The sequence below is a fragment of the Pocillopora damicornis genome, chromosome 12, assembly GCF_964200805.1.
Source record: "Pocillopora damicornis chromosome 12, jaPocDami1.2, whole genome shotgun sequence".
NCBI lineage: Eukaryota > Metazoa > Cnidaria > Anthozoa > Scleractinia > Pocilloporidae > Pocillopora > Pocillopora damicornis.
This window is the reverse complement of record NC_142681.1, coordinates 18,645,778-18,659,538: the sequence shown is the minus strand read 5'-3', so window position 1 is coordinate 18,659,538 and position 13,761 is coordinate 18,645,778. Positions and strand designations below refer to the sequence as shown.

The following is a 13,761-nucleotide window of genomic DNA, read 5'->3' as shown; positions in this document are numbered from 1 at the left end:
AATTTCTTATAGAGCATCCTATTGCACACACACAACATATATAATATGGACCTTCCTTAATTTTCTTTTTAAATGTATCAATGCATGAATCCACGCTTTTACTTTTATTACCACAGTATTTTTGTTTCTGTTTCTGAGGTAATTCTTCTTTCTTTGCTGCATCCATAGTTTTGTATTTTTCTGCTTCTTTAACAGGTCTTGTTTCTTTGCTGCATGCATAGTTTTGTATTTTTCTGCTTGTTTGTTTAACAGGTCTTGTTTCTTTGCTGCATCTATAGTTTTGTATTTTTCTGCTTGTTTGTTTAACAGGTCTTGTTTTTTTGCTGCATGCATAGTTTTGTATTTTTCTGCTTGTTTGTTTAACAGGTCTTGTTTTTTTGCTGCATCCATAGTTTTGTATTTTTCTGCTTGTTTGTTTAACAGGTCTTGTTTCTTTTCTGCATCCATAGTTTTGTATTTTTGTTTGTTTATTTAATAGGTCTTATTTCTTTGCTGAATCCATAGTGTTGCATTTTTCTGCTTGTTTGTTTAATAAGTGGTTTCTTCGCTGAATCCATTGTTTTGCTTGTTTCTTTTGTAATTCAAGTTTATTTGCAGTATCCCTTGCTTGTTTTTTCTATTAACATTCTCTTTTTTGACAGTTCCATTCCTTCATAATTTTGTTTTTCTTTCATTTTTCATTATCTTTTTCCTTTCAGCTCTCACAACAGTTTTAGCTGAACATGTTATAAACTTAATTTTGTAATATCCTCCAGCGTTATGCAATTTTTGAATATTGCTGATGGCCACAACAAGAGAAGCAGTGCTTTTTACAGTTTTAGTATATTCAATTAAAGGCAGTTGACTTTCATTAAATAGCAAGAGGGAATAGACATATTTTGACCTGTTTGTGGGTGTAAAAATACATGTCATACAGAAAACTGAAAACTACATCAAAAACCCTGTGCATTCACTATTAACATTTTCGAGAAGTGATTTGCCGTCAACTGAATCAGACAATATTCCTTCACTGTAATCACTTTTAAGATCTAAACTTACTTCAGTTCCATAGACATCAACAGTTTTTGGCAAATCATCTAACAATAAATACTTGTTCAAAGATGAATTTTCGTTTAATCTTTTGCCATACTAAATAACATCAGATAAGGTGTTTGAATTCCAATAACTAGATGATTTTATTAAAGAGTAGCAGAGTGAATAAACAGCCTCAGCACAACTCACATTGAACTTTCTGGTTTCACAGGCATGACTCTGAAAAAGGGTACTTTTAAAAGTGTGGGTAATTCTGTCTGCATTAAAAATGATTGTCTGGTTAACTGAGACACACTTGAATACAACTGATTTCCAATCTTCATTATTGACATGAGATCATTAGCAGAATTGATTCCTTGTTTTTTATTGTAAATCAAAGAGCATAAACTCATTGTAACATATTGTTGTCCTGAATTCTGTCCAAATACCAATTCATTAGCTTGGCTATATGGTGCCAATATTGTTTTGCTAGGGTCAATGTACATTGGAGTAGGACCAGGGTTTTTCTCTATATCTGAACTCAGTTGAAACTTACAATAGTTTGATGCGTGTGTCTGACTCTTATAAAGTCACATGGGTCTATTACAAGAAAACATTGTTAAGTACCTACTTGCTCTATACTTCAATTTATTTATCCTTTGATATACCCTAACAGAACAATTCAACAAATACTTCTTATCATGTTTTGTAACTTTATTAATCTTACCCTCTTCGTATTTTGTAACTCTTCTAACCTTCACAGAAAGACGTACCAAGAGGACTTCGGTATGCTTGAACGAATGCGCTCATAAACAAATTCCTTCAGTTTTCTGTCCTTTCTTCTGAGACGTTTCAGAGTAGCTTCTGGTATTCTACTGGGTTCTCGATCACGTTTAAATATATGGTTGTGTTTATATGTAAACATAATATGAGATAACTCGTTTGATATAGCAGGTTTCACTTGATATTTCTCAATAAAAGTTCACTCGTAAAGGATCGCTCGTAAATTGATCTCTCGTAAAGTTCGCGGACCTACCCGTTCCAAAAACGCTCCACAGGTTTTAGTGTGGGTCTACCGCGAACGGTGTGTGACTTTGTATGTATGTTGGGCGTAATAGCCATCGAATTTCTTTCGCGTACATCAAGCAAGGAATTGCCCACAAAGCAGCCATTGCTTTAAACCGCGCGCTCTTTGTTCATTCTACGCATGCGCCCACACTTCACGCATGCGCTGTAGTGGAACTGCGTTTTGTGACTGTACGCAAAAAAAAAAAAAAAACCAAGCCGAATTTATACCTCGGGCGTTTCCTTCGGAAAGCCCGGGTAATAAATCCATCTTGATGGAAAACAAATGTTTAAATACAACTAAGGCGTACCAAAATGCATGCACCAATGACAGCTAACCATTATCGCACCATGCAACATAAGTATTAGCCTGTAATCATTCGACCTCGACCTGACTAAGCCGACGTTTGGCAGCGCTCAGCAGTCCAAACGTCACGATCTGCAATTCACAGTTTGATTCTACAATCAATAGCAACTATAAATCGTAAGAAAAACGATTTACCATTCGTTTATCGAGTTTATCCTTTTTACGGTCACAAAAAATCCGTGTTCAGATGTGAGCGTCCGCTGTACGAAGGATAACTATTAAGAAAGGTCAAGCCTAAATCTGACCATATGGCTATAATCCAAAATTGCGCAACATGGAAAGGGCTCTTGACGGGAACAACAACAAAATTTAATATACCTGATTACTTTATTTGTCATGTAAAATAAGATGCTAAGTCACGAGAAAAACCTTTTGACCTCTGTCTGCGTATATTCGAATGCCGCGGGCATTAGTCATGAGATTGAAATATCGTGTGTTCCCGAATACAAAGCAGGCAGCTTTCGTTTCATCCCATTCCGTTTCTCTTTAGGCGGTGTTTTCTGCTACGTATTTCAAGTATTTGACTCGTTACCAAGGCTCAGAGATTTCTGTAGTTCCGAACGACTTCGGACTCTTAATTGTAAAGGTGAGTAAATACATTCCCTTTTGTTGCCTGTTACTTGCCCCATCATTGATAAACCAACTATTTCCCTTCTCTCGCCATGCGGCGTATTCAGCTTAATTATTGGAAGTTAATTAGGAGATGCGGCTAAACATCAACGATCTGCGAGACAGAGAAGAATTCCTTCTCATCTTAGTCCAAATTTAAAAGCTCATCGTTAACATTTTATTTGAGGCAACCAGATGATTCATTTTCATCTGGAAGGGGGGGTGAGGTATTTCCTAAAATGACTCAGATGGGGAGGCTCCGCCCATTAGACCGACCTTTTCCAGGCTTCAGTTTTTTCAAAGGGTTACGGAATCTGTCCGTTTGATATTCAAAAGTAGGCTTAAAAGTAGAGGCACACATTTTTTTGTGGAAAGTGTACGAAAAGGATGCTTCTTCTACATTTGTAAGAGTGAGTAAGGTGTCGGACCTCAACAGGAACCTTATGATCTTGAACTTCTTGGAGCACCCCCGGTTTTGATACCGCCGAGAGCAGTTTCCTGGCGGTATTGCATCCTTACCACTTTTTTCCTCACACATTTCACATTGTCGTTGTAGCCAGACCCTGCGGAAGTTGTCATACACAAGAGAAGAATTCATTCTCGCTGCCGATCTTCCACTTCGACATAGGCGAGAGAAGGTAAGTTATTTCTGCGTTATATCAGGATCACATGTTCGTTGAGTCAATGCTGTCCAAAACTATAAAAAGTTTGAGAACCGTTGGACCTCAAAGTGGAGTTTACCCGTTAGTAACCTACACCTTCATTTGGTTGTCGATGCTATAAGTAACCTTTACTGAGCCTAAGCTTTACCAAATTTTGCTTCTAACTCTAAATACGTTGTTGTTTCATTCCTTCGTAGTGGAAGCTGTTGTAAACGAGAGGGAAAGTTCACTTCGATTTAGACAAGAAAAGGTAAGAAATCTCTGCGCTTTATTTGGACAACATATTTGTACGTTTGTCGGATCATAGTGTAAAAACTGCTGTCGGAAATTAATAGCATTTGAGAAGGGAACGAGTCGATGGTACGCATGAAAGTGGTAGAAGTAGCTCGAACAAAAACCTTAATACAACTTATCAGCTGAAATCGAACCTGTCCACCTATAGGGGAGTTTAAAATGTTCGCGATTGTGCTACAGTTGATATATTCTGATTGGAACGAACTTTTACGCCTTAAAGCTCAGCTTGACATTCTACACCGAAGAGCGGAAAGCGGTTGTGATCACATGTTATTGGATCTGTCAATACCATACTCTGACTGATGTAAAATTTTTTTAGAACCACGCCTGTGTCTCCTCAAATTAACGGCTAGAAAAGACTCCAATGATTTTAAACTATCGGTTATCAGTCTTTCGTCTCATGCATGTTTCCAAGAGGTTACTCAACGAACTGTTCGCAAATATGGAAACCAAAAATTGGGGCTGGTGCGGACGAAAAAGGGATTGAGGCGAGACGAGAAAGACACTGACTCGTTCCAGTCTTATGCTTATAATATTTAAACGCTAAATAGTCAGCAAAGGTTATCTTATTCTACATTCCAGAGATCTGGACCTCATCGCCTGACTAAGCCGACGTTTACCAGCGCATAGCAGTTCAAACGTCACGATCTGTAATTCACAGTTTCGTCGTAATTGGTCGTTTCGTTTCAGTTTACATACAGTAACATTTTAAACTACGTACATCAACAAGTGCCCTATTTTTTTTATTTTATTGTTATTCATTCAAATGACATCTCTAAGTTTTGCATGCTATGATTTTAAATAAATAATTGCAATACAAAGCAGGCAGTTTCACTTCATTCCATCCCGTTTCTCTTTAGGTGGTGTTCTCTGCTACGTATTTCAAGTATTTGAGACTCAGAGATTTCTGTAGTTCCGAACGACTTCGAACTCTTAATTGTAAAGGTAAATACATTCCCTTTTGTAGCCTGTTACTTGCCCAATCAGAACAGTATATTGATAAACTGACTATTTTCCCTCCCTCGCCATGCGGCGTATTCAGCCTACATATTGTAGGTGAATTGGGAGATGCGGCTAAATATCAACTATCTGCGAGACAAAGAGAAGTATTCCTTCACATCTTAGGCCAAAAATAGAAGCAGCCAGACGATTCACTTTTATCTTGAAGGGGGGGTGGGGGGGGGGTGGGGTGAGGAATTTCCTACAATGACTCAGATGGGGAGGCATTAGACGGACCTTTTCCAGGCTTCAGATTTTTTAAGCATTACGAAATCTGTCGGTTAAATATTCAAAAGTAGGCTTAAAAGGGGCACAATTTTTTTTGTGGAAAGTGTACGAAAAGGATGCCTCTTCTACAGTTGTAAGAGTGAGTAGGGGTCCGGACCTCAACGGGAACCTTCTCATCTTGAACTTCTACAAGCACCCCTGTGTTTTGATACCGCCGAGAGCAGTTTCCAGGTGGCATTGCATCCTTATCACTTTTTTTTTCCTCAAACATTTTATATTGTCGTTGTAGCCAGACCCTGCGGAAGTTGTCATACACAAGAAAAGAATTCATTCTCGCTGCCGATCTTTCACTTCGACTAAAGCGAGATAAGGTAAGTTATTTCTGCGTTTTATCTGGACCCCATGTTTGTTGAGTAAATGCTGTCCAAAAATATAAAATGTTTGAGAACCGTTGGACCTTAAAGTGGAGTTTACCCTTGTAGTACCTTTACCTCGTTAGTAACCTACCCTTTCCCTCGGTTTTCGATGCCGTAAGTAGCCTTTACTGAGCCTAAGCTTTACCAAATTTTGCCTCTAACACTTATACGCTGTTATTTCACTCCTTTGTAGTGGAAGCTTTTGTAAACGAGAGGGGAAGTTCACTTCGACTGAAACAACAAAAGGTGAGAAATCTCTGCGCTTTATTTGGACAACATATGGGCACGTTTGTCGGACAATACTGTCAAAAAATGCTGTCGGAAATTAGTAGCGTTTCAGGGAACGAGTCGACGGTACGCCCGAAAGTAGTGGAAGCAGCTCGAACAAAAACCTTAATACAATTTATCAGCTGAAATCGAGCCTGTCCGCCTATAGGGGAGTTTAAAATGTTCGCCATTTTGTAATAGTTGATATGTTCTGATTCAACCGAACTTTTACGCCCTAAAGCTCAGCTTGACATTCTACACCGACAAGCGGAAAGAGGATATGATCACTTGTTTATTGGATCTCCCCATACCATACTGACGCAAAATTCTATTAGAACTGTTGTGTCTCCTCAAATTAACAACTAAAAGACTCCAATGGTTGTAAACTATCAGTCATCGGTCTTTGCTCTCATGCATGTTCCAAAATGTTACTCAACGAATTGTTCGCAAATATGGAAACCAAAAGTTGGGGCAAGTGTGGACGAAAAAGGGATTGGGGCGAGACGAGAAAGACACTGACTCGTTCCACTTTTACGTTTACCATACTTAAATGCTAAATAGCCAGCCAAGGTTGACTTAGTTTACATTCCAGAATAGTTGCATGATGCCTTGAGTACTATTTCGTAGATCTAAACCAAACACAGATTCCCCGTCGTTAAGATCACATAGCAAAGATAAATCTGTTCGGTTTTGATTTAAGCCACCTTTTTGCGAAAAACAACAAACTTTACTAATTTTTCCGCACAGGGGCTCAAAGTATATAGTTTGATCGGTAATTTTACAAAGAGCACTCACTTCACGTCACTCTGAGCTCCTGACGGCTCTTTGTGGTATTTTCTTTAGCTGTAATTGTTCCCTAAGCGGTCGAAGCATTGCACAATGTGTTCACATTATGATTATTGTTATTGGTGTTCTTTTTGTGCATCAACTGAGCGCAAATTTCATCTTAGACTTGAGTATGTGTTTTAGGGCCTCAGCATTTTCCGAGGCTGATTTTTCTTCTCTGTTCTCAAACTCTGGCAGTTATTTCCCTTTTGAAATTAGTAGCATTCCTTGCTATTGAATTTTTGGCTTTATATCTTTCATGTCCAAGCACCTGCTTTGGATATTGCCCTTCTTTGTGCCTCAGATAATGATTGAGCCCTATTGTAACTGATTTGAATGCTGCTTCTACATCAATCAGGCCCCGTCCTCCATCTTTTCCTGAGATGTACAGCCTTTCCACATCTGCTTTAGGATGTAACATCTTGTGCATGTTCAAAAGTTTGCGTGTTTTTGTGTCAATCTTCTTCAGTTCGCAGATTTTCCAGTCAATAATGCCAAAACTATAATGCACAACTGAAAATGCAAGGCTATTGATAGCTTCTATCTTGTTTCTTCCATCGAGCTAGTTCTTACGATCAATCTTACTCTCCTGTTATGTGTTTTTTTATCTTCGCATTCATTTTGCTATGCTGGATACCATCACTTTTATCTACACCTAGGTATTTATTTACCCCTTCCTGGCCCAACTCTTGTATTTCTGTGTCCTTATCTATTACTATATTTTCAGTTGAGGTCAGTTTACCTTTCTTGAAACTGGCTTTGGCACATTATCAGGCCAAATTCCATACGGACATCATGGACTTTTTTAACTATTTTCAGTTCTCCGACTTGTTCGTGTTCGTTCTTGCTGTAAAATTTGAGATAATCCATATAAAAACAGATTGCTGATTGGAGCACTTGCGTTTTTGATCTTATAACCATACCCAGATGTAGCCAGCTCTGATGTTAAAGGCACAATGGCCAGGCAAAATAGCAGAGGCGAGAATGAATCTCCTTGAAAGATCCCTCTTTTGATCTTGATCTGATCCGTTATGATACATCCATCATTGTAACATAGCGTCATTGTAGTTTTCCAGTTGTTCATTGATTAGTTTTTTCATTAGCTCTGTACATCTGTAAAGTCTTTAGTATCCAACTATGAGGGACCCTGTCATAGGCTTTTCTGTAATCTGTGCAAGTCATACTCAAGTTCTTTTTCTTCTTTTTGCAGTCTTCTATGATCATTTATTTATTAGGAGTTGATCTTTGTATCCATATGAATTCCAGACACAACTTCTCTGTTCTTCTGGTAATGTACAATTCTTTGTGATATGGGTGTAGCTTCTTTCGGATAAAATGGATGTGAGCACCTTGTAGGATGTTGATAAGAAGGCAATTGGTCTATAGCTTTTGGGGTTATCTGTGTCTTTGTTCTTTGGTATTAAGTAAAGGTTGTCGTTGTGAACCAGTCAGGCAGATTTCGGGGTTTTCTATTGCTTGGTTATATGCATTCAGCAGATGTTGATGTCGTGCTGTGAGTTGTTTGGGGGAGACGTTAGGAACCACATCAGGGCCCAATGACTTCCAGTTGCTTGTTTTCTTTATAGCGGTCTGCAACTCATCTAGGCTTATGTCCTCCCATGGTTGGCATTCTGTTTCTGCTCCTCTCTCTTTATCCACTCTGCTGAATGGTTGCACTCCATTGTTCTCTAAGATGAAACACCAACATGTTTCTGTTGCTTCTTTCTTAAGTGGTTTTTCAACTGACATCTGTTCTTTACCAAGGTTTCTGACGAACTTTTTTTATTGTTTGCAAACATCTGGTTTTGACTGAATTGTTTACTTCTTTTTACATGTCTCCTGATTCTTTGGGCTTTTGCTTGAATTTTCATTTTGAGGTATCCTTGTTATTTTGTATTTACTTTTAATTCGTTGTTTTTTCTTGGAGATCTTTTGGGTTTCACCTTTCTGTGCCATGTCTGTTAGTATCGACAGCTCAGCTCTTATGCTTTTAATCTGATTCTCTTTTCTTGTCTTCCATTTTAGTTGTGGCTGTTTACTACTTTTTGTCTTTAGGATTTTTGGCATTTTACCCATCATTTCAGATATTACCTTCGCAGTCACATATTGTATTATGTTGATGTTATTGAGGTTGAGTACCTCTTCTGCTATTACCTCCTGAATTGCTTAGTTTGCTTGTTTGATCAACAGTTTCACTTTTCTGTTCATTAATATCTTGGGTAGAAGGGAACCCTCTGTCATTCTGATGTTTTCCCATTCAGTCCTTGCCAGCTCTTAATTTCTTTAACTAAGTCTTCGATCTCAGATGGATTATAGGATGGTCCTACCTCATCTTCATTTTGTTGCCTCATAAAGGTTGTTGGCTTTTTCTTCAAACGCATCATCTACTACGCTATCTATTTTGTTGTTTTGTACAGTCAATTAATTTTCAATCCGTTGCTTGATGTTGTCTAGCTCAATCCTTGTTAGTTTGTTTTGTTTTTCAAAAGATCTTCGTTGGTTTATCACCGCGTTGTCTGTTAAATTGGGCCTTTCACTTGGGTTTCTTTCCCTCCATATTCTGTATGTATCTTTTGTTACACCTTCACTGGGGCCTGTCTTTGCCTTATATTAGCAAAACATGACTTCGGTGTAATCTTCTCGTGTCCATTTCTGCCTGGTGTTTGTTCTTTTTGTGTTGCTACCTACCCGATCTGGTGAGGAAGTCCCCTCTTGTGAGAGACTCTCAGTTGGGTTGGCCGCCACTGCAGGTGGAGAGGGTAGATCAGTAGCCAATTTTTCGACCTCAGCCTGACAACTCAATGAAGGACGCGCTCCTTGATGACCCGCACGACGGGCGATGCGGTATGAATTCCTTGTATTTCTACTACTCATATTGGTGAAGATGCTATTTGACCCATAGCCGGAGAGAGGTTATCCCGCGCCAGATCTCAACTTGGTATTTCTAACCCTCGCGGTTTTATCATTACTATTATTATTATTATTATTATTATTATTATTATTATTATCATCATCATCATTGTTATTAATATTTAACTGGCAGAAAGTTACTTCTAACACCGATATATATACTCTTGGCGAAACAAGACTCCAGGTAGCTTCCGTTCTTGCCGGCCGGCCTATGTGTGCTCATTCGCACGCAAGAAAATATGACTTCCCTTTACAGAAGCTTCTCTGTTCCAATGAAACCCGGACCTAAGCTCAAATCTTGACTCCAGTCGTTCAAAGTTTTGTTAACTGTTCTTCTTTGCGGTATGTTAAAGAAAGGTTGATCATGAAGAGTTTCAGAAAGGTTGATCATGAAGAGTTTCAGAAAGGATTACTTTAAGATGTTATGCAACTCAGCGAGGCGGGACATCCCATGATCCCTCACACACTCTTATTTCCCTCTGCGCTTCCGAGACTGTCAAGGGACAGTAAGCTCTGTTGCGAGGAGAAGCACCACAGCTAATTTTTTTAAGGGAAATTTAGTATCATCAACTGAGTTGATAACGTAAATTGGCCACTGTAAAGAGTTAAAAAGCTAATATTTCGAGCGTTAGCCATTGCCAATTGCTCTGACGGAGGGTTAACTCTCGAAACGTTAGCTTTTAAACTCTTTACGTTGACCAATTTACGCTATAAACTCTGGTGATAATACTTAACTACCCTTTTATACTCTCCCACTGACACAGCACCACAGTTTCTTTAGAAATTGGCCTCCTTTAATTTTTTTTTGCGTTGTTCTCTTATGTAGGGGTCATGTTAAGGGCTAAGAAAAATTTGTGATGCGAGAAACTAGGATTGCTGTTAATCGCTGAATAATTACTTTACCATCAGCAATTAAAGACATTCCACTCCCTGAATTCAGAGTTATTCTTAATTAAATCTTCTCAGGTGTGTCAAAAAACTCCGCCATTTTGTAACTGGCTTCGGTGCAACCCCCAATGTACCAAATGTTAGTGAAGAATTCCCTTTGTATGAAAGTTTTATTTGGTGTAATTTCTCAATTGGAACTGTCTTATTACAGACCCGAGGAAAATCTCTTCAGATGCTTTGAGATCATTGTTGCTGATCATAACAAGGTAACAATAATGACTCTACGGCCGTTTACAAACGAACAGTTAAATTACTTCAAGTTCGCTTTTGTCGTGAGATTGTCGTGCTCAGTGAATCTCCAAAGGTATTACACCAAGTCTTCAAAACTTTTCCATCCATCCACAATTTCCATCTTTTTTGAAGTTTGAGTTACATTTTCTGTTATACTAATTACTGTTGCAGAGATTGCGCCATAATCTTGTAATAATGTTGAAACAGTCTAGTGAACACACCATGGAATTGAATATATCTTGTGTTTTTGTTTGCGAAATGGAAGCGTCTTATGGAGAAATTTTCATACTCTTAACTCGTCCCAATCTGAGCCGTACTTAACTCGATAAAAGTGATGAAAATTCAATCTTACTTTTCTGAAATCAAAACTTTTCAACGGAAAGAGATCCATTGGCTGCTTATGATGTTTTCCATTGTTCTCAGTGATTGATTTTGATGAGTTTGGCTGTGACTTTACTACAATCAATACTTTACCCCCTCCGTGTCAAACGCCACTGTAGCTGCCACAACCCTTTACACCCTAACATCATTATGCATATTCTCCATACTGTTCTTTATACATTTCCTCAGTTTTAATAAGGAGAATTTGTAAAACCATCACGAGCTTCGTTAGTTGCTGATCATTTCCTTTATTCTCGTGACTTAAACATTTGATTCAAGGGAAGGATTGTAAAGAGAAATTAGAACCTTGTCACTCTCAGGGATTAAAGGGTTAAAGCGCCACTAGATTTTCTTTGATTTATTTGTACTAGGTGGCCATCTCGATTGCTCGCGTTCAGTCTTGTAGTAAAAATAATCATCCTCTTTATTGTACAGAATTCTTTATAAATATCTACTGTTTGAGAATAAATATGGCTTAGAAAGAGAAGTCGGTCAAAACACCAGTGGCTGGATAACTGTTGCTTATCTGCAAAAGATGTGATAATCATTGTGTTCTCGGCATAATCGAGGCGTGACGTATAACGTGTGAAACAAGCTGGGTATGTCACGTGCGCGTTTGTGAAAGGCTCGAAGTTATAGGCGAAGTGAGTTCTCACGTGTAGCTAAACGCGACGCATGAATCATCAGCGTATGTATTTGAGCCTGTTTGAAGAATGCATTTTATGGCTGAACTCCTAGCATAATTAAATTTCACAGGCGCGCCGTCGAGAGAAAGTACTGCTTAGATCAAACCCACGAGAACGTGGGACCCTCGTTCCTCGCCTCTTGACTTGCGTTTTTTTGTGATTGGTGTCAAAAAAAAACGAGAAAATTAAAAAATTTGAACCACCTGAGGAAGCTTAGATTACTAAATCCATCTTGATGGAAAATAAACGTTTAAATACAATTAAGGCGTGCCAAAATGCATGCACCAATAACAGATAACCATTATCCCATCATGCAACATAAGTATTGATGTGTAATCATTCGACCTCATCACCTGACTAAGTCGATGTTTAGAAGCACTCAGCAGTTCAAACGTCACGATTTGTAACTCACAGTTTGATTCTACAATCAATAGTAACTATAAATCATAAGATAGAAATAAGAGAGATGGTAAGTTTTGAGCTCGGTAAAGAAATAAAGAAAGATGTTTTTCATCTTGTCACGAACGCGGGACAAAGAATCTACAAACATTACGCTATCGACATTGCTGATCCTAGTAGTATGCAGGACGCGTGTCATATGAACTTCGTAATAGACCACGCTCACCATGGAGTCTCTGTGGCTCACTGATAGAGCATCGGAGCGCGGAATCCGAAGGTCTGAGGTTCGATTCCTCATGGAGATACAGAATGTTTACCTTTGTTCCATGCTTGTGACAAGATGAAAACATCTTTCTTTCTTTATTTATCATGTAAAGTAAGATACTAAGTCGCGAGAAAAACATTGTGACCTCCGTATGCTTAAATTCGAATGCGTCGGGCGTTAGTCATGAGTCGCTTCATCCCATCCCGTTTCTCTTTAGGCGGTGTTCTCTGCTGCGTATTTCAAGTATTTGACTCGTTACCGAGATGAGATTTCTTTACTTCCGAACGACTTCGGATTCTTAATTGTAAAGGTGAGTAAATAAATTCCCTTTTGTTGCCTGTTACTTGCCCAATCAGAACAGTAAATCGATAAACCGACTATTTTCCCTCGCTCGCCATGCGGCGTATTCAGCTTAAATTTTGTAAGTTAATTAGGAGATGCGCCTAAATATCAACGACCTGAGAGACAGTGAAGTATTCCTTCACATCTTAGGCCAAAAATAAAAGCTAATCGTTAACATTTTATTTGAAGCAGCCAGACGATTCACTTCTATCTTGAAGGGGGTTGTGAGGTATTTCATAAAATGACCCAGATGGGGAGGCTCCACCCATTAGACGGACCTTATCCAGGCTTCAGATTTTTTAACGGATTGAGAAATCTGTCGGTTTGATATTCAAAAGTAGGCTTAAAAGGGGTGCAAATGTTTTGTGGAAAGTGTACGAAAAGGATGCCTTTTCTACAATTGTAAAAGTGAGTAAGAGGTCGGACCTCCACGGAACCTTCTCATCTAGAACTTCTTAGAGGACCCCCCGATCTTGATACCGCCAAGAGCAGTTCCTCGGCGGTATTGCATCCTTACCACTTTTTTCCTCACACATTTTACATTGCCGTTGAAGCCAGACCCTGTGGAAGTTGTCATACACAAGAGAGGAATCGATTCTCGCTGCCGATCTTTCACTTCGACATAGGCGAGAGAAGGTAAGTTATTTCTGCGTTTTATATGGATCACATGTTTGTTGAGTCAATGCTGTCCAAAAATATGAAACGTTTAAAAACCGTTGGACCTCAAAGTGGAGTTTACCCGTATAGAACGTTTACTTCGTTAGTAGCCTACCCCTTCCCTCGGTTGTCGATGCCGTAAGTGGCCTTTACTGAGCCTAAGTTTTAGCAAATTTTGCTTCTTACACTAATACGCTGT

General features: G+C 38.8%; 2 protein-coding genes across 3 annotated transcripts in view; both read left to right on the top strand.

Annotated features, from left to right (window-relative positions):
• Positions 1 to 13,761, top strand: part of LOC113686754 (uncharacterized) — a 74,503-nt gene that overhangs the window by 51,960 nt on the left and 8,782 nt on the right. The window lies entirely within an intron of this gene.
• Positions 2,698 to 13,541, top strand: LOC149036843 (uncharacterized). The gene is made up of 6 exons (XM_089189038.1): positions 2,698 to 3,029; positions 3,609 to 3,690; positions 5,845 to 5,897; positions 10,753 to 10,807; positions 12,781 to 12,873; positions 13,464 to 13,541. Exons 1-5 carry the CDS (start codon positions 2,792 to 2,794, stop codon positions 12,812 to 12,814), a joined length of 462 nt encoding a protein of 153 aa, XP_089045164.1. The 5' UTR covers positions 2,698 to 2,791; the 3' UTR covers positions 12,815 to 12,873; positions 13,464 to 13,541.

What these genes read in the sequence shown, in the direction of transcription:
- LOC149036843 (XM_089189038.1), top strand. Translation starts at nt 2,792, where the DNA reads ATGCTAAGTCACGAGAAAAACCTTTTGACCTCTGTCTGCGTATATTCG. An exon ending in TTCGACTGAAACAACAAAAG is followed by an intron (nt 5,898 to 10,752) that starts GTGAGAAATCTC and finishes GTCTTATTACAG; the next exon opens with ACCCGAGGAAAATCTCTTCA. An exon ending in TTGTTGCTGATCATAACAAG is followed by an intron (nt 10,808 to 12,780) that starts GTAACAATAATG and finishes GTTTCTCTTTAG; the next exon opens with GCGGTGTTCTCTGCTGCGTA.